At 54.0% G+C, this 26,900-nt stretch overlaps 1 protein-coding gene across 1 annotated transcript; it reads left to right on the top strand.

Annotated features, from left to right (window-relative positions):
• The first annotated feature begins 3,900 nt into the window (after positions 1–3,900).
• On the top strand, positions 3,901–24,764 carry WDTC1 (WD and tetratricopeptide repeats 1). Its single transcript, XM_054292216.1, has 16 exons — positions 3,901–4,011; positions 8,658–8,796; positions 11,071–11,154; positions 12,141–12,187; positions 13,316–13,427; positions 13,841–14,028; positions 14,417–14,599; positions 14,878–14,972; positions 16,052–16,167; positions 17,236–17,311; positions 17,906–18,002; positions 19,317–19,490; positions 22,748–22,983; positions 23,361–23,529; positions 23,890–24,082; positions 24,191–24,764. The coding sequence occupies exons 2-16, from the start codon at positions 8,689–8,691 to the stop codon at positions 24,386–24,388; spliced, it is 2,076 nt and encodes a 691-aa protein (XP_054148191.1). The 5' UTR covers positions 3,901–4,011; positions 8,658–8,688; the 3' UTR covers positions 24,389–24,764.
• The last annotated feature ends 2,136 nt before the right edge of the window (positions 24,765–26,900 follow it).

Here is a 26,900-nt window from a genome sequence, read left to right as displayed (position 1 = left end):
GGGTGGGATGGGATGGGATGGGATGGGGATGGGGATGGGGATGGGGTGGGATGGGGATGGGGATGGGGATGGGGATGGGATGGGATGGGGATGGGGATGGGGATGGGATGGGATGGGGATGGGATGGGGATGGGGTGGGATGGGGTGGGGTGGGATTGGATGGGGTGGGATGGGGATGGGGATGGACTCGGGGCCGGGGCCGGGAGCGCAGGGGGGCTGTGCGAGGGGAACGGACAGGGGGAGAAGAGGGGAGAAAGGGAGCTGGGGATCCTGATGGGAGAGGGAAGGAAGGGAAGGGGAAAAGGAAAAGGAAAAGGAAAAGGAAAAGGAAAAGGGAGAGCGTGGGAGAGGCCGGAAGGTGGGTGCAGGGGCAGAGGAAGCAGGGCAAGGGGATGCAGGGGCAGAGGGCACCGGGGCAGAGGGTACCGGGGGCAGAGGGTGCTCTGCAGGGCTGGCTCGGGGGGAAGCGCAGCAGGGGCCGCGCAGGGAGCGGAGCTGTGCGGGAATCCAGGCCCCCAAAGCACGGTCCGGGTGCCGGAGCACAGCAGGACAGCGGGATGTGCGGGCAGGCGGCTGCCGCTGCCGGGGAGCACGGGGGGCTCTGCACCGGGCACCGGGGCTGGCACGGACAGGGGTGCCCAGGCACCCTGCGGGACCGGCCCGGGGCACGGGGCAGGGGCACAGCTCCCTGGCACAGCCGTGCCCGTGCCCTTCTCCCCGGTGACCGCTCGCTCTGAGTCACCAGGAAATCTGATAAGGCTCCGCTGAAACCTCTGGAGCAGCCTGGGGGGGCCGCTGGCACCGCGGCCGGCTCAGCCTCCCTGATTTCTTGGCTCTCCTCCACCATCCTGGCTGTCACACGTGTGTGACCAGAGCGACCCAAACCTGCTCTGCTGCCCAAACTTTGGGAGCCGAGGGGCCTTTTGGTAAAGATGCAGCCCTTAATTCTAGGGAGAAGTGCATGGGCCCTTGCCATGGCATGTGGCAGCCGAGCCTCGAGCTTTGGAGGCGACGTTTGCCGGTTTGCACCAGTTACACTCTCGATTTAAGCCTCCCAAAGCGCTGGTGGTCAGAGGCTGCAGGGAACAGGGAGGGCAGGAGGGGAGCAGCATGGAAAATCACCCCCAAACGTGACCCATCCATTAAAGCTCATCATCAGCCCCAGCAGGAACACGCTAGGTGCGTCAATTCCTCTTTTCCGTTTGGCCGTGTGCTGGGCAGCCAGATTCATCTGTTTTAGCAATCAGGCAAGAAACCCCGAGCGCTTCTCGTTCTGAAGGGCTCAGTCATATCTGGGTGAGAAGCCCGAGCTGGTGATGTGGGCAGAACCCCGGGGGCTGCTCGGCCTCCAGAGGCAGCTCCTGGGAGCAGAGCAGGTACAGAACAGCTGGAAATGCTCCTGTGCAATCCCTGGCTCGGGTTTTGCTCCCTCCTGGCACCAGGATCAGCCGGAGCTGGGGTGGGATGGGGATGCTGGGGGTTTGCAGGGGATGCAACACCCAGGGAAGGGCTCTGGCAGCAGGTTCCTGATGGACAAAGGGGTGTCAGCCCTGAAAAGGGTCTGGGTTGGTGCAGGTTCTTGGCCAAGAGGAAATTTCCTTGCTCTGGCCTGAGGGTTTTAACCTGCAGACAAATCCCAGTCCAGCTCCAGCTGTCTGCAGGACAAAGCACTTACAGGGTAAGGTCTGTGTCTGTGAAACTGCATCTGCACCCTGGGACGTCCTGACTGTGGCACAGGGTGTGAAATTGAACTTTATGTGCGTGTTGTGGGGGTTTTACACTGAGTTCCCTTTTTTCTTCTGTGTAGGTTGAGGATAGAAAAGGAGACAGGAAAGTCACCAGGAAACTGGTGACTTTTAAAATTATTGTTGAAATAATTTAAAATAATTTTAATTTATTATTAATTTTAAAATACATTATTTTAAATTATTATTAATTTTAAAATACATTATTGAAATGCCTTTTAAAATTAATAATAATAATTAAAAATACCTTTTGTATGACTTAAATTTGAACACTGTGAAAAGGGAAGGCTCTCGGGCAGGTTTATTCCTTGCTCCCTGCACCTTTCCTTGGGACAGCCGCAGCCCTGCTCCACGAGGATCCTCTCCAGGTGTGGCTCTCCTGCAGGAGCTGCGCTGCTGGGAGAACACCTTGTTTGCATTCCCCAGCTTTCACACCGCACCAGCAAACTCCAGGCCTGACAGTCAGAACCAGCAAGTCCTGCCTGGCCCCAGCCTGAGAGAAAATCCAGCTCCCCTGGCCCAGTTTCCTCTGCAGCAGCAAGGAAAATTTCCATGTCAAGGGCACCTGAATTTTCTGCGTGGAGCTTTGGGTCCCCATGGAGATGGCATCTGAGGAAAGAAGATAAAACCCTTTTGTGAGGACGGATCCCGGTCATTATTTGTTTAATTAGAGTCTGGACTGATGCAGAGGCAACAATTAACAATTACCTTCTGCGGAGGACTTTGACAGCCGCTGAATAGGTTAATGACTTGCAGGATGGAGAGAAATCATTGCAGCTGTCATTTATGAGGCTGGAGGTGCGAGGAGGAGTCCTCGGGCCCGATGTCTCTGATTTAAGGGGCTTTTCCTCCTTCTTTTAGAGTAACCAAGCAGGAATTTTCCTCTGCCGTGCAGCTGGGATTATCTGGGAGCCAGGGAATTAAGTTCCGAATGAAAATTTAAACTGTTCATTACGCTTTATTAGCAGGCTTCGGGAATGCTGAATTGTGGAAATAAATTACAGGGAGGTGAATGGGTAAGTTTTGCTTTCTTTCACGCACCTCCCCGTCTTGGGAGGGTTCATTAGGAGGATTGGGACCGGGCCGGCTTGTCCCCAGCGTCCCCAGGGCGGGTGGGGAGGATTTTGCAAACACTGCCACCCCCTGGCTCTTCGCGCTTTATTTTACACAGAGTTTTATTTTCCGAGCAGAGCCGGGCTCGGTGCTGCCGCAGGGAGGGGAGATCCCAAAGGGCCGGGGGGTTCAGCGCTGTCCAGCCCAGCTGTGCCGGGTCAGGGGCCACGGACGGTCCCGGGGTGTCCCTGCCGAATCGGGGGTTCGGCTCCTGTGCCCGGAGCTGCAGGACTGGGTGGGGACCAGAGGAGCCTCAGGGTGACCCAACTGCAGCTTCCCAGCACCTGAAGCAGCCAACAAGGGTTGGCTCAAGGAAAAGAGATTATTTAAAAGGGTCTGGAGAGACAGGACAAGGAGGAAAAGCCTTTAGCTAGTGGAGTGTAAGTTTAGATGGGATTTGGGGAAGGAAATGAGGGTGGGCAGGCACAGGGTGCCCAGAGCAGCTGTGGCTGCCCCTGGGTCCCAGGCTGGACAGGGCTAGGAGCAGCCTGGGACAGTGGGAGGTGTCCCTGCCATGGCAGGGGTGGGACAGGGACATTTCCAGGGACAGGAACAGGACCCTCAGCCCCCTCTTCTCCAGGCTGGACAAACTGAGTGACCTCAGCCCATGCCTTCCTGGCTTCCCCTGCAGGCCCTTCACCGTCCTGGCCGCTGTGGAGCGGTCCGAGCTCTGGTTTGGGGCTCTAATCCCCAGGTTTGGGGAAGGGGAGGCGGCGGCCATAACTCCTTCTTAACTACATCTCCCAGCAGCCCCTTCGCGCCGCCACGCTCCCGCCCCCTCGACGCCGTATGGCGGATCTCTCCTCGTCAGTTTCCTCCCTTTCCATTGGCTCCTCGAGCTGTCAGTCCTGGCTCGGCGGCGGGCAGGAAGGGGCGGCATTCACGAACGGGATTTACGCCATTTGCGCGGGGCGGGGCGCGGCGGCGCGCGGGGGGGGGCGGTTGCGCAGTTGGCGTGGCGCATGCGCAGCGCGCGGCGGCGGCGGGGGGCGCAGCGCAGCCCCGGACAGCTGGCGGGGGTACCGAGGGCCGGGGGCGGCGGGCACGGCCGGGGCCCCGCCGCGGCCCCTGCGCTGCGTCCCGCTCTGCCCCGCATGGATGGAGCCTCGCAGCCTCCGGTGCCCGCTGCGCTCGCGCCCGGCAGGCCTGACAGGTAACGGGCCCCCGCGGGCCGGACGGGCCCCGCCGCGCTGACAGAGCCCCCCAGCCCGGATCCCTTCCGTGCCCGCCGCCCCCCGGTGCCCCCTTCCCTTCCCTGGCAGCTGCGCCCCGTGCCCGCTTCGCTCGCAGCTACATCTGCCGGGCCCCTTGTCGATTCGCCGGCCCCGGTGCCCCCGTTCCTTGGCAGCTCTGCCCCCGGTGCCCCCGTTCCCTGGCAGCTCTGCCCCCCGGTGCCCCCGTTCCTCCCCAGTCAAGCACACCTCGTCCCCCTTCCCTGTCAGCCTGTGCCTTCCCTGTCAGCCGTGCCCCCGTACCCCCTTCCTTGGCAGCTGCCTGCCCTGCAGGCCTCAGCCCCTTCCCTGACAGCTGCCTGCCCACGAGCCCCCTTCCCTCTCCGCTGTCCCCCTTGCCTCCCTTTCCTGACATTTCCCCCACCCCTGTCTTTCCCATCAGTTCCCCCCAGCCCAGGCTCTGTCTGCTGTCCCCTTATTCCCCCGAGGTGTCACCCCCTTCCCCCCCAGGAGTCTGACTGCCTTTAGGGATCTCTCCCTTATCCATCCTCCCACCCCAGCCCCTCACCCTCATTTTGCCCAGGCCCTGTTCCCCCAGCCCTGCACCTGCTGGTGCCACCCGTGCCAGGTACAGCTCCTGCGTTCTGCCTTCCTTTCCAGCCCAGCACTGCCCTGTCCTCTCATTCCTCCCACTTTGCTGGGTGTGACCCTGCCCTGCTCCCTCCTCTGCTCCCTGTCCCTGTCCAGAGCTGTTCCCTGCCCTGCTGGGTGTGCTGCAGCCGCTTTCCTTGGACAGGAGGTCAGCCTCTCCTCCTGGAGCTGCTGGCCCGTGTGGATCTTGGCGCTGGGGGTTCTCTGTTCTGTTCCCTTTCCCCGGGGGTGTGTCAGCGTGGGGTCAGGGGAGGCAGGATTGCAGTGGGAGGGCTGAGCTGTGAGCTCTGTGTGCCCTGAGCGTGCCAGAGTTCCCCTGTGCTGCCCCTGCCCCTCTCACCCCTTCTCCTGCTCCCTGCTCCAGCCATCTGTCCTGGGGAGCTCCTGACAGCTCCTTCAGCTCAGAAAAACCTTCTTTTAACAAAGTGCTTGCTGCTAACCAGGGCATTCCCTCTTGGTTCTTCAGGTTTCCTTAAAACAAAAATTCCCAAAAATTTAATTTAGTCTGTGACCTCTTGGAAAGTCAAGGTAAAGAGGGCAGGGAAATAAGTTGTGAGGATAAAGAAGCCTCTCAGAGTGGGCTCTGGGTGGTGTTTGCAGGGGTGAAATAATTTACAGGTGCTGAAGGGAAGGGTCTATGGAGTCCTCCCTTGGGATGAGCTGTGGATCCAGAGGCTCGTGGTGTGCAGTGCTGCTTTTTTCCAGTGACCTTGAGTGTGGAGCTGAGACGCTTGGGCACACGCAGGCAGTCAGGAATGGGATTGCTTGTTGGAAAGTGCTGGTTTTGGGAGCCCTGCTGCTCTGGGGAGCTTTCCCCAAGGGTGCTGGTGCCAAGGCTGGGGCTCTGCCCCCCTGCGCAGAGCCCGTCGCTGTGTTGCTGTGGGTGGGAGGTGCTCAGAGAGGGAAATACAATCCAGCCAAGGAGCAACCCCCCAAATCCAGGCTGCGTTGGGAGCGTTTGGTGTTAAATTGATGGAATTATTTGTGTTATCAGCGCGGAGGCTTTGTTTCCAGGCTCGCGTGAGTGTTCCTGTCCGTGCCCTGGAGCACCCTTTGGAAGTGTACTTTCCCAGGAGCTTAAGGGGCTTTTCAGTGGCTGTCAGTGTCAGCAGAGCCTGCCCGGTTTGGAGCCCGTGGCAATGTGTGCCCTGTTAATTTTTGACTGTGGGTTCGGCCTTGCGCAAGCCCCGCTTGTGCCCTGCGGTGCTGTGGCCACAGAGGGCAGGGGACAGTGCAGAGCTGCAGGTGGGAGTCCTGCTCTCTCTGTGTGCTCAGGGAGCACAGGCTGGCACTGCAGCCCAGGTTTCTCCTCCTGTCCGGGCTGCTCCAGGTTGGAGCAGTGAGGGGCGAGGGGGAGCTGTCCCTGAAGGGTGGCAGAGAAACCCTGGTGCCATCCAAGGGGTAACCCCAGAGAGGCCACGGGCCATGGGAAGGGGTGGTGGGAAGGGACTCAGGGTGGTTTTGTGGCAGGGCAGCAGCTCCTCCACAGCCCAGCTTGTCCCAGGGCTGGCCTGGAGCACAGCGCCAGGGCTGGGGCTGTCTCTGCCTGGTGCAGCACTGCAGATCTGTCCTGAAGTGTCCCTCACTCTGGGACTCCATCCCTCATTCCACCAGGGGCTGCTTGTCCCGGGTTAGTTAGAAGCTGCAAGAATGGGTTAGAGCAGAATTTGCACGGTGGTTTTGCCTAAAGAGGAGCATTCTTCACCAATTTCCATGGTGGAAGTTTCCAAGGAGTTTCCAATTCCTTTAGTGGCGACAAAGACAGACTCTTTGGAGGGACTTCATGTTTGGAGGCCTTTGTGTCTAAGAAATTGGGAGGCACGGTTGATTTTTGTCTGATTTTTATTACATGTATTTTGCATGAGATCTAAAAGTCTTGGGAGATTTTGTTTTATTCCAGGGTCAGTTTGAAACTGGAGGCTGGATCTGCCTGTACAGTGGTGGGGCCAATAGTCTTTAGTGTTAAGAACACTTAATATTTGTTTTATTTGTTTATTATTTATGTATTTAATTTTTGGAGGAGGTCACTGTCATATCCATGGGGACTGGGAGTCGGAGGCTGTGATCAATTGTGGCTAATGCTCAGAATGTGATCTGGAATGAGAATTTGGGCTCCATACTCCTTTGTTTGTGATTCCATGGCAATTTAAAGGTTGCTAGAGCCTTTGTAGTTGGGGAATACCTGTTGAGCACCAAAAAATAGCAAAGGGAAAGGAGGAAAGGCTCTTGGAGCCTTCGTGGCCAAGCAAAGGCACAGAATCTGGGAGACCTTTGAGCCTTGTACAGCATCCGGTTGCCAAATGAAGCACTTTGCTGGAAAGAGAGACACCTGGGGCTCCTGCATTCCTGTTGGACTGGGTTTATCCAGGCCTGTTACCCAAGGTCTGATTTCTGGGGGGATTTTCCTCGCCTGTATTTTTCAAGAAGTAAAGTTAGGATGTCCCACAAGGTAGAAAATGCTGCACAGAGGAGTCTCTGTTGAAAAACAGAGTTTCTAACAGTCTGTTAAGGAGCCGTGGCTTTGGGGGGCTTGGCTGTTCCTTCTCTCTGTGTGTACAGAGGGGTTATGGGGTATTAATGGTTTTGCAGTGACTTATTTAGCTCCAGATTGGCCTCCTGGTGTGGGTTATTTATGGGAGATGTGGATCTTTCCGTGCTCGTGCATTTTCCCACGTGTGTGTGTCCTTGAGGTTGTTTGGTGCTGTTGGAAGAGAAAGGAGCTGATTAGAAATTAGCCATAACTAGAGGTGGGAAATGTGACAAAAACACTCCCAAAAGAGCAGTGGGGTGTTTGTTGTGGGGAGGTGACAGCCTGCCTGGCACTGGCATGGTGGGGCCCCAAGAGCCAAATCCAGCTGCTCTCAAAGAGGGGGACAAGAAATCCCACTGGGTGGGACAGGAGGGCCGCTGGGAGCCCTCCTGTGGCAGCAGGGAACCAGATGAGGGTTGCCAGGACTCCTGTTTGTTGCAGTGTTTCTGTGAAATGCTCTGGTTTCAATGAATCAGCATTTCCTCATTTAGAAGAGGAAAATTTTTGGCTTGTTCTGCTTGGAAATGTTTTTAAACTAGAAGGTTACATAGGACAAAATGGGTGTTTGGAATTTCATTTTTATTCTTTTTGTTGTTTTAAAGAGAACTGTAGAAATGTCTGAATGGGCCAGGCTGTGGGGTGGAAACTGGGGGAATTGCAGCATTTCTCAGGGGCTGACTGATCCTTAGCTAGGCAGCCTGTCCAGCTCAGGGTTGGGACCATCACTCTGCAATTTGAATATTTTTTTAGCAGAAGTAGCCAATTCCATGGGGCTTCAGTTATTTAGGTTAGTACATTAAACTCCATTAAGAGTGTGCAAAACTCTTAATTTCTCCTGGAAATTCAATTTTAACTGGTCACCTCTTTTCTCTTGCTGAGGTAATTAGGTGTTCAGTTGTGACCTCATGTTGTGATTTCCAAGGAATGTTTATGCCCTTTTGGATATTTTAGGGGGGTTCTGCTGATAATCCAATGTAGTAAATGAGAGAGAAGAATGCTGTGTTTATTCACAGTATAACCTTTGTAGAGTTTGGGAAACATGGCATTGGACATGAGTGGTCATGGAATGGTGGGAGGGAAGCCTGGGACAGGAGACTGCTCTGCTGGGACAGAGACATGGATTTTCCAGGCTGATACAGCCCTGGAATTCTGCTCATCCTGAATTTCTCCACAAACCGGGAACGGCCTTGAGTCAGACGTTTATTCTCCCATTGTTCTTCCCTGGGTTTCTCCAGGAGCCTTTATTCCCGGTTTCCCAGCCGTATCCCCACTTTCCCAGCCGTATCCCCACTTTCCCAGCCGCATTCCTGGTTTCCCAGCCGCATTCCTGGTTTCCCAGCCGCATCCCCACTTTCCCAGCCGTCAGCCCCCCGTGTTTCTGGAGCTGGGCAATGCCTAACGCGCGGTGTCCCCACCGTGTCCCCGCCGTGTCCCCGTGTCCTGCAGGTAACTGAGCACCCTCAGCGTGGATCCTGGCATGCTTGGATGCACAGCAGCTCTTGCCACTGCTTCTCTTGGTCTGCCCCACTGCAAGAAGATGGCAAAGGCCAACATCACCAGAGACATCATCCACAGGCAGATCAAGGTAGGTGTGAGCCTTGGGGGAAGCTCCTGGTGCTGCCTCTGCTCGGGCACCAGATCTCTGTTACTTACATATTGATAAGCCCTGTAAGGAGCTTAGGAGAACAAACACCCAGGACCTGTCGCTGTCCTTAATGGAGAGCTGGGATGAAGTCTGGCATGGCAGGAGCGCAGTTCCTCTCCCTGGGCTGGTTTGCCATCAGCAGCTCTGTTCCTTCTGAGTTGAAGAGAGAAATGGAGCTGCTTGTGTTTGGGCACCACAAAGGCCCTTAGCCAGCTTCCCTCTCTGCTTTCTGTGTTCTCCCCGTGTGATCTTGCCATCAGAGGTATTTCTGACTGTAGTAAAGCTAATGATCTCTGTCACAGCCTCTCTGTCTCCTTTTCTTTAGAGAGTGCTGTGTTGCTTCCTTTGTGTAGGGAAAAAAAAACTTGTGCAGTGGTGGGATCAGTCATCTGATGGCTGCTTTGGTGGAATATCAACGTGAAAGGACTGGCTGCAGCAGACACAATAGGCAATTATTGCTGGGACTCAGAGGCCTGAAATCATTTGCAGCTTTGCTGATAATCAGCATTCAGGAAAGGGATCAGTGAGTGGCCAGAATAAGGAACTGGGAGCTCGAGTGCTCACTTTGCAGTTTGGTACCAAACTCGGTTATAAGCTCGTAATTCAATCCATGTGCAGAGATTTGTTTTGCTGCCCTAACAAGGAAGGGCTGGTTCTGTGGTTTGAGCCCTAGCCTGGGACTGTCTCAGTCTGTCTGCTCTGTCAGACTTTGGGAAGATTGCTAAGTCAGGCAGTTCCTTGTAGGAAAAGCAGTATCCTACCCCAGAGCCCTCACAAAGCCACTGGGGCTGCAGCAGCACAGAATTACACCTGCAGCACCTTGCATGGGCCTTGCAGTGCTGCAGGAATGCTCTCCACAAAAGTACACCAAGGGGTTTGAAATCTGTCGTGGAAGCTCCTACAAAAAGCCTGGTTTGTTTTGCCTCCAATCCTTTTATGTCTGTCTCCATTCTGTCTTCAAATAGCTTTTGGTGTGTGGAGTTCATTACTGAACATTGGGCTGGGATGGGAATTCAGCGCTTCTGTGTGTGCTCTGGGACTGCTGATGGGCTCTGAGCACCACCAGGGTGGTGTTTTGGGCACCACCAGGGTGATTTTAACATTGGGGTTCCCATCTCTAAATGCTGGTGACAAAGGATTAAGTTGACAAGTGTGGCATGGAGTGAGACCACACTGGGTCAAGTCCTAGGGAAGAATCTCCATCTAGATGCTCCATCCAAAATCTGACTGGCATTCTCTCTCCTTCATTGCTGCCTCTGCAGTTGGCCTTCTTTCATCAGAGCCATCTGCTGATGCATCTGTGAGCCCTGTGAGATCACAGGGGAAACAACTGTCCTGCTTTCCTTCACCTTCATTTGTACTGACGCAGTTCTGTGGCAGCTGTTCCCATCCCTCTGGAACAGGCTGTGCACTGCAGCTCTGCTCCTGCCTGAGGAGCAGCCCATCCCTGAGGGCGGCTGGCCAGTTCCACTCCAGCTCTCGCCCCGTGCTGCTGCTGCTGCCTTGGGACAGCTCTGCAGTGGCACAGCTCTCCTGGGCAGCTCAGCAGGGAGGTCCTGCTGAAATCCTTGCCAGGGGACAGTAGCAGCCACTCCCAAGTTCTTCCCTATCTTCTGCTTCAGGCCCCAGGTAGGGTCAGCTCACTCTGCCTCAGTCCCAGAGCTGGTTCTGGCTCCTCAGCTGGAGCCTGGCACTGACTTACACAGCATTTTCAATCAGTTCGGGGGCAAGGATTAAGATTTGCCCACCTGGAGATGTTCAGAGGATGGGAAGGCTGGAGAGGGACTTGTCACACGGATGTGTAGTGGTGGGACCGGGGGGAATGGCCTTGAGCTGAAGGAGAACAGGGTTAGGTGGGATATTGGGAATGAATTCTTTCCTGTGAGGGTGGTGAGGCCCTGGCAAAGGTGCCCAGAGCAGCTGTGGCTGCCCCTGGATCCCTGGCAGTGCCCAGGGCCAGGCTGGACAGGGCTGGGAGCAGCCTGGGACGGTGGGAGGTGTCCCTGCCACGGCAGGGGTGGCACTGGAGGGGCTTTGAGCTCCCTTCCCACCCAAACCATTCTGGGATTCTGTGACTCCCTACCACAGTCCAGGACCTGTGGACCCCCCAGTACCTGGTGTGGTTTTTAAAGCTGAAGGATGTTCTCTGAAGGGGCAGGAGGAATGTTTGTGTGGCGTGCTCAGTGTGCTCATGCTCCCTTTCTGCCCCTGCAGGAGAGGGGAGCGCTGGGCTTCGAGCGCCACTACCACGTCACCGACCCCTTCATCCGCCGCCTGGGGCTGGAGGCTGAGCTGCAGGTGGGTGTGCAGGGGGAAACCAGCTCCTGGGGGGCACCTTGCTGCAGGAGGGCCTGAACTGCTCTGGTTTATCAGGTCCCTCAACCTGCATCAGAGCCAGGAGCTCAGTGAGAGCTTGCGCGAGCTTTCTGCACTGCCTGGTGCACGTGAGGAGGACCTTTAGCAGGGTGGGCACCGCCTCATCTCAGCACTGATGCCTGAAGAAGACAATTGTCAGCTGTTCAACGTGCTCGGCTCTAATGGGATCCCTAAGGAACAGGTTGTAGTGCACCCTGACATACCTTAGAAAAGATTTTAAGATTATACAGAATATTCTGAGTTGGAAGGGACCCACAGGGATCATTGAAGTCTTAAGTGAACAGCCCCATCTGGGGGTCAGACCCTCAACACCCTGCTCCACCCAACTGAGGCAACCTCTAACACATCAATTATCTTGGTTTGGGGGAGAAAAGGGTTATTTTGTCCCCCTTTTCAGTCATATCTCCCACATCAAATGGTGCTCAACACTCCCCCACTTCCTGGAGCAGTCGTTGGTTAATGTGGATGGAGATGGATGATGTAGTCACCCAGCAGCAAGGTGCTTCTAACAGAGCTATCAAAAGTGCATTTTCCCTGTGTTCCCAGAGTGCCTGTACATGTAATTTGTCAGCCTAGCCAAGGGCTCTGGAAGCAAAGTCACCTTTCCGTGTGTGCAGCAGGATTTCAGCTGTAGCCTCTGAGACTAAACTGCCATTTTATTCAACACTACCTTTTTCTATTTGTTTCATTTTGCCTTTTCTACCCCAACTGCTCTAGCATGTCTGTCTTTTCTGGAGGTGCCTATCTACCAAGTGTGTGGAGTTCTATGCAGGGCTGGAATAAAAAAATCCTGCTTTTATTGGAAGAAGTTATTTGTGAGGAGCTCAGTGTGTCCTTGTCTCAGGACAGCTCTGTTTGCTACATCTGAAGTTTGACTAATGCCATCTTCCCTTGCCTCCTTCCCTCAGGGTCACTCTGGGTGTGTCAACTGTCTGGAATGGAATGAAAAAGGAGAGTAAGTATGTGGCTTCATTTGGGGAATCAGCAAAGCCACAACCCCAGGTTTTTCCAAGAGTAGGATGTAGGTCATGTTATCATAAGCAGCTGCTTCCCATTTCTAGTAAAGTGGAGCTCAAGCTCAAATTCTGAGTTGTAGTAGAGCTCACGCTTCAAAAGAAGCTTTATTTTGTTAAATATATCTGGATATTATTAGAAATGCCCCTTTAGTGAGTTCAGAAGGGAAATGGTCAGACTAAGAAGTGGAGATTGAAGGCTGCTTCTCTTCTCTTAAGTGGTATTATGGATTATAATGGATCTTTAGGATTTGCCCAGCTGGTGGTGACATTTCCCCACCCCCTTCACCACGCTGTTCAAAGCTGCTGCTGGGGGACAGATATCCAAGGGAAGGAGGTGGAGAATCCACCCCTCTGCAATTTTAGAGGGGCACTAAAGAGCAACTTCCAGTAACCAAGTGGAATGAAGAGTTTCTGTGTGAGAAATGAGTGGATTGGAGGAAGAGTGGGTATTTCTGCACATGCCTCTTACAGTGTCCAAAGTCTGCCCTCTGATACTCTTCAGAATTATTTACCAGTGAAAACTTCATGTGCTTGAAAGAGAATGGCTGAGTTTAAAAGAGCTGAGAGTTGCAGATGTCAGATTCCTTTGGTCCAGGTGCAGATGGATGGACAAGGCCAAGAGCACCTTGCAATGCCTCTAAAAGCAGTTTGTGGTTCACAACTGAGCCCTGGGGCTGCCTGGGCACCTCTGGAGTCTGTGAATGGATGCCTTGGCTGGGCTTCAGAGATGGTGTGGAGCAGTTAACACAGCCAGGTAGTGGGGAGGTGGAGACCCTGCATTTTGCTGTTGACCAAACACTCCTGTTTTCCCATCACAGTGTGGGTGAGAGCCTTCAGTCAGCTGTGCTTTCTGTGGAATTGCTTTTTGTCTGCTTTAGCTCCTAGACCTGGCTGGAGGGATGGGTGCACGGTGAGCAGCAAGAGCAGAGAGCTGAGGGAAGAGAGGAAATGGGCTGGTTAGGGCTGAATTAACTCAATGGATGTCTGTGGTCAAACAGTTCCACAGACCTGGGCACGGTGTGGAGCAGAAGAATTCATGGTGCATATTTGTCTCCTGTTCCTTTCAGCTTGTTGGCCTCTGGCTCTGATGACCAGCATACCATTGTGTGGGATCCTCTGCACCACAAGAAACTCCTTTCTATGCACACAGGACACACTGCAAACATCTTTTCTGTCAAGGTATGTGTTCAGAAGGAATGAGCAGCTAACAGGAACAGCAACCTGAGCAGCAAAATAATAAATCCTTGCTAGGAAACATTTTTCTGCAAACAGTTTCTCCCCAAAAAGTTAAATATTTCTAATTATGGGGAAAAGGATTAAATCTAATGCTGAAATTAGTTTATGGAGATCCCAGGCTTATTCTCTCAGTGAATTGGAAGGAAATGGTTGTAGCAGACTGGGATGTGTGATGAAGCCACTCTCAGTGCTGCTGTAGCTGGTGACTCTTGAGTGTGCATGCTGACCTGTGTAATAGGGAATGCCATGGGTTAGCCCAGGTTCCTGGAGCAGAGTTCCTGCCCTGTGAGTGCCAGGGTGTCCCTGTGAGCAGCCCCAGTGCTGTCCAGGCTCAGTGTCCCATCCCTCTGCCGCAGTTCCTGCCGCACTCGGGGGATCGGATCCTCATCACGGGAGCTGCAGATTCCAAGGTGCACGTCCATGACCTGACTGTCAAGGAGACCGTGCACATGTTTGGAGACCACACCAACAGAGTGAAGCGCATTGCCACGGCGCCCATGTGGCCAAACACCTTCTGGAGTGCAGCAGAAGATGGCTTAATCAGGTACAGAATTCCAGTTGGTTTGGTGTTGGGAACCATCACAATGTGTGCTGTGCACAGACCTGAAGAGAGGCTGTCTCTGTACTGAACAGCTTAAGCTCATCTCTCCCTTTCCTAAAACCGGAAAGGTTTGTCTTGTAGAGTCATAAATACTCTCCTCAGCTCCTCCATTTTCCTCATTGCTGGAAAGGGAGGCCAGGAAAGGAACAGGTCATGACTTGGGAATTTAATTTGGAGCTAGAATAAATCTGTGCACATTGTAGATCTGCTTTTAATGATTATCCTGGTACCAAGGCCTAGTGAGTGCTGTCCCAGCTCAGGACATTGCACGAGTCTCTTCTGCTGCCTCTGTTACCCTGTGTGTGTCTGCCTCACTGCCACCCCTTTGCAGGCAGTACGACCTGCGGGAGAACAGCAAACGCTCCGAGGTCCTGATAGACCTGACTGAGTACTGTGGGCAGCTGGTGGAGGCCAAGTGCCTGACAGTGAACCCCCAGGACAACAACTACCTGGCCGTGGGGGCCAGCGGGCCCTTTGTGCGGCTCTACGACATCCGCATGATCCACAACCACAGGTAACAGCGCCTGGCCCCGGGGCAGCCTCCTGGGGCTGGCATCTGGTGGGAGGAGGGACCTGCAGGGATCCAGCACTCTCCTCTTTCTGGGAAGTTTCACTCAGTTTTTTCTGTCACCCAAAGCCTTTTGGCTGAGTGCACCGGGGTGGTGTGAGGCTGCTGACCCCGTGGCTGTGTGGGCAGCTGTGTCCTCGTGGGTGGGCAAGAAAAGCCAGTGCAGATGGGGCTTGCAGCAGCTGAGTGCTGTGGTTCCCATGAGGCTGTTGCTCTGTCTGCAGGAAAAGCATGAAGCAGAGCCCCTCGGCTGGCGTGCACACGTTCTGTGACCGGCAGAAGCCCCTCCCGGACGGGGCGGCTCAGTACTACGTGGCAGGTACGGGCCCTGCTCCAGGGCTCACCTGGGGGCTTCACTGGGCACACACAGAGTCACCCATCACACACAGACCCCTGCCAGGGCACCTCTTCCGTGGGATATCCCATGGAATTGCACGTTATTCCACTGGGGAGGTGGGCCAGCTTTGCTGCTTTTTGTCCAGCATAAAGGTGTTTTTGTCGCTCCTGCTGGAAAGTGAAGGATTGGGTATAACCTGGGCTCTATAGGCTTTCCTGGAACTGGTCCCAGTTCAAAATCTTTTTGGCACAGAAGTGACTTGTCCTCATCCTGCAGATAAAGAATCAGTGATGCAGTATCTGAGCAATCTAGATGACATTTTTCTCCAGTGCTCATAATTTACTACGTTTTACCCCAAAATATTTGGGTGGGTTTTTTTTTTACAATATCTCAGACCAGCATGTTCAGCAGACCAGTTCTGACAGTCCTGCTCCTGATGGTTCCCACTAGAGGATTCCTCAGGTCCCCTGAATTGGTCATGCAACACATCTGCTGTCTGAAGAACAGAACCTGTGTGTGAGCTGAATATTTAGGAGCTTTGGTTTCCTTGTGCTGAGGGCTTTATTAAGGAAACCTAATTAGGGGGTTGAGGATGGAGGCATTTGCAGATGGCCACAAATCACAAAAGCCAAATCCTAGAGAATCCCCAAAACTGAGATTTGCTGGGTTCTGGAGGCTCATTATTAGCAAGGCAGTTATGTGGGGTGGCCGTGCAAAATTGGAATGATGGAATCACAGAATGGTTTGGGTTGGAAGGGACCTTAAAACACGCCTTGTTCCACCCTGTACCATGGGCAGGGACACCTTCCACTAGACCAGGTTGCTCCAAGCCCCGTCCAGCCAGGCCCTGGACACTTGCAGAGATGGGGCATCAATACCCAGGTGAAAAGGCACCCGTGCGTGTTTTGGTTCCTCGTGGAAGGATCCCGTAAACAGCGGGAGATGGAAAATCTGTAGGTGCTTGTGCTCCATGGCTTTGCCCTTTGAAAGGGAGCAGCTGGGCTAGGACAGAGACAGCATTGAGAGTTAAGCCAATAACTCTGGACTTGTCCTCTCCCCAGGGCACCTCCCAGTGAAGCTCCCAGACTACAACAACAGGCTGAGGGTCCTGGTGGCCACGTACGTCACCTTCAGCCCCGATGGCACCGAGCTCCTGGTCAACATGGGGGGGGAGCAGGTAAGGAGGCAGAAAGGCTTCACCCTGGGTCACTGGGCATTGCTGTGTGCTGTTGGAAACAGGTACAGCAACTTCTCTGTGGGTGATGTGATGGATTTTAAACTGCTCTCTGATTAATTCAGACTAAATGCTTGGGATTAGGGATATATTTGTTACGCTGTCACTGATCAAAGTTAAACCACGTTCTGTTGTGGTTTTCCAATTCACATTTCACTCTCCGGAAGAGGGGAAAGAAAATAAACAAAACCAGTTGTGAAACTGACCTTTGTTGACCTAGAAAGGATTTCATAACTCATTCTTGAAACATCAAACTGCTTCTGTAATAGAATGTAGTGAATAAGAACTTGGAGAAGCAAAGGCCTTCACCTGGAATATTGATTGCTTTAATTTTAAGCTCTGGGTGTTATTCATGGATCTTTTGTAAAGCCTATCAATGGAATGAGAAAATCCTCCTGACAGCATTAATCAGCGTGGATTAAACAGGACCTTTGCTTGTGGGCAGGTTGCACTGTGCTTGTCCTCTCCAGCTCTTTCTCACACTCGCTCCCTTTAGGAGAGGGTGAGCTGTGGGTCTGGCCTGGGCTGTCCGTTCCTGTCCCGGTACAGCTGTAAATTGGGATTTCACAGAGCTGCCCTGGCAGTTTCTTGGGAAATACTGGTTCCATCTTAGAAAGACTTTTCCTCGGTGCCTCACCTCTTTTCTGTCGATAGGTGTTTGGTTTCTTCATTATCATGGTGTTAATTGAAATACCCTAGTTGCTTAATTGAAATATGAAGCTTTCTGAGCAGGTTGGTCAGTGGTCAGGTCATCTTTTAAAATCTGCAGGTGTGGAGTAAGATCAGGTTCCTGTTTCTCAGTGTTGTTCTCTCTGAACTGGGCTGGACTGGGACACACCCCAGTTACTGCTGCCATCCCTTGTGTGTCCCTCTATAAAAACGATTCCCAGTGAGAAATTGGAAATAGCAAACACAGACATGGAACTGTGTACCTACTGAGCCCTCTTTTATTTCTGACTTGAGCATCTCTGTTTTGCAGACTTGTCTCATGCTCTTTTTTCCTTTCCTCAGGTCTATTTGTTTGATCTGACATACAAACAGCGACCATACACTTTTCTCCTCCCAAAGAAGTGCCACACTTCAGGGGGTAAGTGTGATGCTGTCACAAAGGGAGCGAGCAGCACAGGGGAGTTCTGTAGTGCACAAATTCATTTTCAGGGCGCAGGAGGAGAATGAAGCAGGGTGTGGGTGTTGCTGTGCTGCTTCTGCAGTGCAGTGCATGCCCTGGTGGCAAAGTCCTTCTGCAGTGGGACAAAACATGAGGGCAGAAGCGACCTGTGGAGAGGGGGATGTGTGAGTTGGGAGTGCCTAAAGCTGTGCTCAAGGATTAAGCAGACTGTTGAGTGGTTGAGGTCCTGGTATCCTCCCAGACCATTCCAGGATTCCATGATACTCTAACCATGGCCTGAAATCAGTCTAAGGTATTTCCCTTAGCACTTAGTTCTCTGTGTGTGTCTGGTTTTCTGATCTAGAATTGTATTGCAAAGCACACTGCAGAGATTTGTAAATAAAGAGGACAAATGGAATCCAGGTGGCTGGAGCAGGTGGAATCATGGCAGTTTTGTTTCTGCTCTGAATGGGGCTGTCATGCTGGGTTGGTCCTGCTGTAAAATAAACCCTGAGTTTGTATAATCTACACTGATACTCAGCATGGTTGTATAATACTTTTTCTAACCCTCAGAAGTGCAGAATGGCAAAACCTCAACCAATGGAGTGTCCAATGGGATCCATCTCCACAGCAACGGCTTCCGCCTGGCCGAGGGCAGGGCACACGTCAGGTGAGGGCACACGTCAGGTGAGGGCACAGCTGCCCCTCCTGGCGGTTCCATGGCCTTGTCCTGTGCCCCTCACAGGGCGAGGGGCTGCCACAGAGGCGTGAACTGCACACCTGTTCCTGGATTGCCAGGTGGCCTCTGTCCTTGGGCTGCGTTGGCCTCTCGTGCCTGGGCTGTGAACAGGAGTCAGACCAGGCAAGAGCATCCTGGGAGGATTTTTCCTCTTGTGACGAATTAAGGTGCACAAAACTAAGAAATGATTTTCCAGGCCTGGAAGCACAGTGTCCTGAGTGGTGTTGCTTCCTGGCCTGCAGGATCTGTGTGTTGATAGTGGCAGAGGCTGGCAGGTGAAGGAACCTTGCTTCCCTCTGCCGTTTTTTGGGCACTTGCCTGCTGCAAACTGAACTGAGGCAGCCAGAATTGTTCTGTGGCAACAACACTGGAACACTACTGCCATTCCTAGCATGGGAGCCAGGACTGGATGGAGCCTCTTCTATTGCTCCTGCTGATTTCTTTCCTTAAAACAAAATGCATTTGGGGTGAAGGAGCAGCAGCACATCTTCGTGGCTGTTTTTCTTCCAGCTGATGAGACTTGGTTCAAAGTCAAGACACTTATTTAATACCATATATGGGTAGTCTGGGTTCCTCCAGAGTCACTTTGGGGACTGTTTCAGCTCCTCTCCTCTAGATGGCCCCTCCACCGCGGCAGCAGGAACAGGGCTGGAATTTTGGGTGGTGGAGCATGGGCCTGGTGAGCTCAGATGCTTCTGCATGTGCATTGTTGTGCATTGCTAAAAGAGCACTGGGAACGTTGTTTATGCAGTCAAAACAAAGACCTATTGCTGAAGTCTGATGCTTAAAATACCCACTGCTCAATTTGGAGTGTGTCTCTGTAGATGAAGAAAAATGGGAAACGGTCAAATGATGGTCACAGTGATGGAGTGAGACTGCCAGAGGGTGGGAGGGCTGGCACAGGGTGCCCAGAGAAGCTCTGGCTGCCCTGGCAGTGCCCAAGGCCAGGTTGGACAGGGCTTGGAGCACCCTGGGGTAGTGGAAGGTGTCCCTGCCCATGACAGGGAGTGGAACTGGATGGGCTTTAAATTCTCTTGCTACCCAGATTATTCTGGGATTCTGTGGTCAACACCAAACTTTCTTCTTAAACTCCAGTTCTTCAGGTCCAGAATCCCTTCTGCCTTTTCCTGAACCTTTTGTTAGGAAATTTAGCAAGCATTAGCTAAGCTGGAGCTAAGCACTGCAGACTGTGACCTGGCGTGAAGGATGTACAACTCACCTGTGCCGCTCCCTTGTTCCCTGCAGCCCCCAGGTGGAGTTGCCCCCGTACCTGGAGAGGATCAAGCAGCAAGCCAACGAGGCCTTTGCGTGCCAGCTGTGGACACAGGCCATCCAGCTGTACAGCAAGGCTGTGCAGAAGGCCCCCAACAACGCCATGCTCTACGGGAACAGAGCCGCTGCCTACATGAAGCGCAAGTGGTAAGGGGCAGTGCCACTGCAGGGGCCTGCAGGGACACCTGGTCAGGGGCCTGCTGTCCCTCTGGGGGTGGGGGTATCAGGCTGGAACACAGCTGGGCACCTCTGGCACAGAGGGGTGGCACAGCAGTCTGTGCTGGACAAATTCTGGGGAGGCACAGCTGGGAACCAGCCCATTTTGTCACCTACTGATGTGCTGGGTGAAACTCTGCTCCTTTCCTGTTGAAAAAGAGACCCAAAATCCACATCTGATGCACAGCGCTCTGGATGTCTCCGAGGGTGTCTGTGTTTCTTTGGGTGGTTCTGATTTGCATTAAAGAAGGGCTCTTAAATCTGCTGTCAACACATGACGTAATGGTGACTGTGCTTTGTAACATCCCATGACAGGAGGTTGTTTTAGGGCTGCTTTATCCAAGTGCCTCATGCTGCAGACACCCAGACCTGGTGGTTCCTGTGTTACCCCAGTTAACCCACACTCCTTGGACTGGAAGCAAACCCTTGGGAGGGCTCTGGGGAGGTGGCAGATCCTTGCAGTCTGCAGAGGATTCTGCCCTGCTGGTTGCAAAACACCCTGTCAGCCTCTGCAGTAGGTAATGTCTGCTCTGACCAGTGGCCAGGGCTGCATCTGCAAGATACAGCTGAGTTATTTTAGTGCCTGTCCCCTTGAGCAGAGTAAGACTGAGTACCATGACTTGCCATTAACATATTTAAAATAGCTGTGGTCCTTCATCTCCATTTGCTTTGTGAGGATATCCTTCTCCTCTCCCTGCTGAAATCCCCAGTATGAATTCTCCTCTCTCCTTGCCAAGATAAAGAGCAGCCAGCAGTTGTTGTGACTGTTGGTAACTGGCCTACTGGCTGTTTTGCAATAGCAGAGATTTGGGAGCTGCCTCAAAAAGACCTCAGTGTTCAGAAGGAGAAGAACAATAGGTTGGGATTAAGGGATGGAACACAGAAGCTGAGTGCTGATCTCATGAATGACATTTTTCTTATAGGAATCGTTTTTCCCGAAGGGTGTTGGCACATCTGAACCTTTCAGTGTGTCAGCTACTGCTCTGCCACAGTTTGGGGTAGCAGGAAGATGTGGAAAACACACACAGTGGGTTTCTGTGGCATGCAGGGGGTAGGATTTAAATAGCACTGAGGTGATACCTTCCAGGGGCAGAAAAGGGGCACTTTGCTGCTAGGAGCAGTTTGTGGAGCGTGGGGAAGGTGGCTGGGATGGCACTGAGCAGGGGCAGAGGCAGACAGTGACCCAGGCTGAACCACCACGTCTCTCTGAGGTGTTCTTGATGTCTGGAGCAGGAACAGGTTACAGGCCACCCTCAGAACCCTGCAGGTTCTGCTTTGGCCTCCCTCTCTGAATAACAGAGCAAGAGAAAAGGAAGGTCTGTAATTTCCTAACCTCCCCTTGTTCATCTCCCTTAAGATGCTGCTCATATTTTCCAGCACTTCTAAGGCTGTCCTTTGAAATTTTGCTCCTAAAAGCCAACTGCATCCCCCTCTGGATTGCTTTCAGCAGTCCACGTTGGCAGTTCTGAGCTGATTTCTGGTTTTGCACAAGCTGAGTCAATCCTGTAACAAAGGGAGAAGGCAGAGCCTGCTTTACATCCCACCAGGTCCATTCTCACACCAGTCTGTTGGGCTGCCAGCGCTGGTAGTTGAGCTTGAAGGATGTTTGAGGGTGGCAAAGCAGCTGAAAAGCCCAGTCAGGTGTACAAGTGTGTGACACCTGTCATCCTAACAGATAGCTTGCATTCCCTCTTTCTCTGAGTGAAAATGGCCCATTGCTGGGTGTCCTGAGTTAACCCTGGCAGCCCTGCAGAGCCCTGTGCCTGCTGCACATCTCATGGGCAGGGCTGGGCAGGAGGGAGCTGCAGGGTGCATGGTTTGCAGAACATTCTCCTGCAGGATTTGGAGCTGCCCTTCATAAGGCCAGACACTGAGACACCTCTTCCCTGTTCACCTGGGCATGAGGAGGAGATCCTTTCTGTGAGGGTGACAGAGCACTGGGACAGGCTGCCCACAGAGGGTGTGGAGTCTCCTTTACTGGAGATACTCAACAACTGTCCACAATCCTGAGGAATGTGCTGTAGGGAGCCCTGATTGTGCAGGGAAGGTGTCCTGCATGACCTCCAGTGGTCCTTTCCAGCCTGAGCCTTCCTGTGCTTCCCTGACAGAGCTTTCATGTGATCTCTAATTGTTGCTCTGTGAATCATCCTCTCCTTGGGACTGTTTTGGACCTTGGTAGGTGCAGTGCACAGAACCCTGGAATGGTTTGGGTTGGAAGGGGCCTTAAAGCCCATCTCATTCCATTCCCTGCCATGGGCAGGGACACCTTCCACTGTCCCAGGCTGCTCCAGGCACTGTCCAGCCTGGCCTTGGACACTTCCAGGGATGGGGCAGCCACAGTGGGGCATGTAGGTTACTATGGAACATTATCATTATTATTATTACTATTATTAGCCTTCAAATGGAGCCGTGGCACTCTGTTGAGGCAGCTTTGGGCAGGTGTGTGAGCAGTTGAGGTCAGTGCTGGCACGCCAGGTGTGTCTGCCCTGCCAGCCTGAGCTGCGCACCACGCAGGGCTCAGCCAGTCCCTGCTGCTGCAGAGACAGGCAGACAGCCCCATTGCCCCATTGCCAGCCCCATTGCCCCAGCCCCACTGCCCCAGCCCCAAGCTCGGGCTGTCAACAGGACACAAAAACCCACAACGGTCCATCTGCTCTAACAATCACTTCTGAAACGCCGCCGATTTTTCCTGTGAAGGCAGAAAGGCTCTGCTTGAGACGTCTGTCCCTTTGTGTGCGAGGTCCTGCCGGGGCCGGGCCGAGCTGTGCCGTGTGTCCACACAGGGGCACGATTGAGCTGTGACAGGGAGCCCGCCTGGCACGGGAGGGCTCTGCTGCCTGGCCAGAGGGCTGCTGCATCCTCCATCTTCAAAGGACTTCCCGAAATGTGCTGCAGCAGGGAGCTCTGCTCTGGCATTTAAAATGGCAGGTCAGGGCTGGCGGGGCGGCCTGGTGCGGTCACATCCCAGAGCTGCCTGTGGGCGTCTGCCGAGCCCTTGGGGAGGCTGGGCTGGGTCAGGTGGTGCCCCCGAGCCGCGGCGAATGCTGTTAGCGAGCTCCCGGGGTGTGGGATTGTGTGCAGAGCTGGAAACAACAAGCTGTGGAGGGAAACGAGGGCTGGGAAACGGCAGTGGAAAATGTTTGCTGTTGCTGCCTGGGCTGGCTAATGCAGCGCTCTGCTTTCCTCAGGGATGGGGACCATTACGATGCTCTGAGGGACTGCTTGAAGGCCATATCCCTAAATCCTTGCCACCTGAAGGCCCATTTCCGCCTGGCCCGCTGCCTCTTTGAGCTCAAGTACGTGGCAGAAGCGCTGGAGTGTCTGGATGACTTTAAAGGGAAGTTTCCAGAACAAGCACACAGCAGTGCCTGCGATGCACTAGACAGGGACATCAATGCTGCCCTCTTCTCCAAGAGTGATAACGGTGAGTGCTGCTGCTCCTGGGCTTCTCCAAGGTCACACTGCAATCTAATGAGCACACAAGGACCTTCCTCCTTAAACTGCCCCTCTGAAGTAAAGCTCCAACTTCTGAGAGAGAGAGATTGATTGTTGCTGTGCGCAAAAACTGGCCTGAGCCTGTTCTTTCCTTGTGCCTGGTCCTGGCTTGCTCTTGAGTGAGAGTGTGATAAAAGGAGTCTGATGTAGCCAGGAGATAATCTGGAAGGAAGGAAGCTCATGCTCTGAGCCCTGCTTCCTGCTGGATTCGTCCTTAACCCTTCTGTGAGGCTGCTGGGCTCTCCTGGGCTGTGTTTTGCTCACAAGTCCCGCAGTGGTGCTGAGGGAAACGTGTTGTCCTTGCAGCTGAGGACAAGAAGGGGGGAGGCCCCATCCGGCTGCGCGCCACGGGCCGCAAGGACTCCATCTCTGAGGACGAGATGGTGCTGAGGGAGCGCAGCTACGACTACAAATTCCGGTACTGCGGCCACTGCAACACCACCACGGACATCAAGGAGGCCAATTTCTTTGGCAGGTATGCAGGGGTGCAGGACAGGAGAGAGCAGCAGCAGGGCGATCTGTTCCGTGGAAGTAGCCCCATGTTACTGTTCATAAAATGACATGGACACAGGGTTGGGATGAGCTGACAGGAGCCCTCCTCCCACACTGCTGCATGAGGAGCTGATCCACAGAGTTCTGTTGGGCTAGCAATTCAGAAATCCATTTGGGATTGAAAACAGGGCTCCTGGGGCTGCAGGGAGCCAGCATGGGGAGCTTTATCTGGATGTGCAGCTGGGAGGGGTGTCAGCCTGCTGATGACAGAAGCTGTGTGGCATTGTCAGCCTGCTGGAGCCTGGCTCTGGAGGGTGACCCAGGCTCTGCTCCTCTGCCCTAGCAACGCCCAGTACATCGTCAGCGGCTCGGACGACGGCTCCTTCTTCATCTGGGAGAAGGAAACCACCAACCTGGTGCGTGTGCTGCAGGGGGACGAGTCCATTGTGAACTGCCTCCAGCCTCATCCCAGCTACTGCTTCCTGGCCACCAGCGGCATCGACCCGGTCGTGCGGCTCTGGAACCCCAGGCCGGAGGTGAGAGCTGCCCTCGTGGTTGGGTGTTCTTTCCTGCTGTGTTCCCCGCTGGGATCTCCTTGCAGCAGCCCCTCCGCGGTGCTGAGTGCTGTCCCCCGTGTCCTGCAGAGCGAGACCCTCAACGGGCGCGTGGTGGTGGACATGGAAGGCGCTTCCCAGGCCAACCAGCGGCGCATGAACGCGGACCCGCTGGAGGTGATGCTGCTCAACATGGGCTACAGGATCACGGGACTGACCAGCGCCGGGGCTGCGGGCTCAGACGACGAAGACAGCTCAGAGGGGCAGGTCCAGTGCCGGCCCAGCTAAAACAGAACTGCCTCTCCTTCCTCTAAATGTTTGGCTGAAAGGGAACCGAGTTTCCTTGGTCCTGAACTTTCTCTGGTGAATGACTGCGCTGTTTCGCACTATGCACAGGGTAGGACAAGCTGGCAGGGGCAGGAGCGGCCGTCTCTAAACCATCACCACCTCCTCCTCCTCCTCCTCTTCCATGGCAGTGCAGTCCGGGGTTTGCCTTTAGTGGAATTTAGTCCCAACAGGGGTCTTTGAGTTGTCTGTGAGCAGTGTAACTGGTGATTATTTTTCCAGAGCTGCTGTATGATCTGGTACAGGGGCTGTTGCCTGCATTGCAGGGGGGATGTTAAATTCCTGAATAAAATACAAACCTAGGGCAGGGGTTATGGAATGAATTTACTGCAGTGATTTTGAAAGCTTGACTGTGCTACCAGCCTGTCTAGAGGCCCCTGGTTTATGGCTGTTGGCCATGAAACACCTGTTTTGTCCCATAACATCTTTCTTCTGGCTTCCATCTCAGACACGTCAGCAGATGTAGCTGTGCTGTATTGAGGGCTGGAGGTTGCCTGGTTTGTGCCCCTGTCGTAGCTGAGGGATCAGTGAAGGCACTGGGTGTGTGCAGCTCCACGGGGCAGAACGGGCTTGCCCAGTTGTGATAATCCCTCCTGTGGTCCCCGAGCCCATGCAGGGAGGTGACAGCAACGGGCACAGGCTGCATCAGAGGCCCAGGACTTGTGTAGCTAAAGCTGCTGAGGAAAGGGCAGGTGACAGCACCTCTCCATTGCCCAGGGTGTGTAGCTGTGTTCACTTTCTCCTCTCCATGTCACCTGTGCAGGAGCTGAGGCTGTTGTCACCGTGTGAATGATACAGCTACAGCCTGGAGTTGTCAGAAGCAGCATTTCTGTGCAGCCAGCTGCTCTGTCTTGGCCAAGGTGGGCCTTCCTGCCTCTTTGTGCTGTAACATCAGACGGATTCGTGGTCCTCTCAGGAACCCTCCTTCCTGTCCCCGCTCCCCAGGCCCTGGTTGGCTGCACAGCCAGGAGCACACCTGGAAACACAGCACTGTACTTCCATTCCTCCCCCTCCGGTGACACACAGCCCCGATTTCCCCCCTTGCAGTTGCCAAACACTAAATACCCCACAGATCTTACACAGCTGTGCTGCAACCACCTCTGGAGGTTGTTTTTTTAGGACTATCAACTAAGACCAAAGAGCCCCTGGAGATCTGAACCGCTCTGCGCTGTCTCGCGTCTCTTCCTGCCCAAGGTCTGAACACGTTAGCCTGGGTCCCAGGGGTGTGAGGTGCGCGTCTGGGAGCGTGTGCGCGTGTGTGTGTGCCGTTCTTCCATGTGCTGCAATCCCTGGTCTTCCTGTTGCTGCCGTGGAAAGATGAGAGGCCTCCCCTTCCTGCCCTGCTGCCTCTGGCTGCCTCTGGCTGCCTCTGGCTGCCAGGCACCGCTGGGCGCAGCTGCGCGGGGCTGCCCGGGCCGGGCTCTGCCTTCCAGAACGGTCCTGGAGCTGAGGAGCCACGGAGGGAGCTGGCAGCGCCTTCCGAGGGCCCTGCTCCTGCAGGGAGGGCCGGGGGTGCCCTCGGACACTGCCCTGCTCCGGCCCGGGGTGAAGCCCCCGGTGCTGGGGAGCCCCGCAGGGGAGCAGCTCCTGCTCGGCCCGGCTCGGGGGCAGGACGAGCTGAGCTCACCTGGCCAGGTGTCCCTGAGCCCCTGGGGCGGATGGTGTCTCTTGGCCTTGGGGTAGATGGTGTCCCTGCACCCCAGGGCAGGTGTCCCTGAGCCCCGGGCAGGTTTGTTGGTTGGTTTTCACGCGGTACCTGTGACTGTTGCGTTCACCTGGCTGGGGCGTGGCCAGGTGCACCCCCGGCATTTGCTGCTCTTCCAAACCCAGAGGCAGCAGAAGATTCTCCTCACTTGGGTGGCTTTCTGACATGGTCTGCCCTTTCCTTTTTTTTTGCTTAAGGCTTCCTACTAGACGTATCCTCTTCTTTTTTTTTTTTTTTTCCTTTCCCTCTTCTCCTCCCACTCAAACTTTTTTTCAGCTTTCAGTAGACAACGTCTGTAGACTTTGATTTTTAAACTGAGAGACTGAGATGGAAAGCTCTGAAGAGAACAGACCTCTCCCTCCCCATTCACCTTTTGCTGTGGCAGCTATTTTTTGGTTTTTTTTACCCTTGTGAGACAGTGCAGCTCTTTTACCTGCCAGTTGCAGTGTGAAAGCAACCAGATTCCCTGCCTCTGCAGTGGGTTGCTGTTTTTAATGGCTGCTTTGGTTAAAAAAAAAGAAGATTAATAATAATAGGAGAGAAGGGGAGAGAAAAATCTCTCTGCCTCTAGCCCCTTTTCCCCTTGCTGTGGGCAGATTACCTGCTTGTTGCTTGTTAACAAGGAATTTGTATTTATTGGTGAAGGAAAAAAAAACATGCTGGGGAAGTCAGGAGAAGATGTTGCTTTATTGACCTCTGCTGTTTACTTCAACCCCCTCTTTGGGAAAGCTTCTTCCTGCTCTTTCTGGT

This window comes from Melozone crissalis, unplaced genomic scaffold, assembly GCF_028551555.1.
Source record: "Melozone crissalis strain CALT ecotype California unplaced genomic scaffold, PUWL_Pcris_2 ptg000108l_1, whole genome shotgun sequence".
NCBI classification, from domain to species: Eukaryota; Metazoa; Chordata; class Aves; order Passeriformes; family Passerellidae; genus Melozone; species Melozone crissalis.
This window is presented reverse-complemented; position numbering and strand designations above follow the sequence as displayed.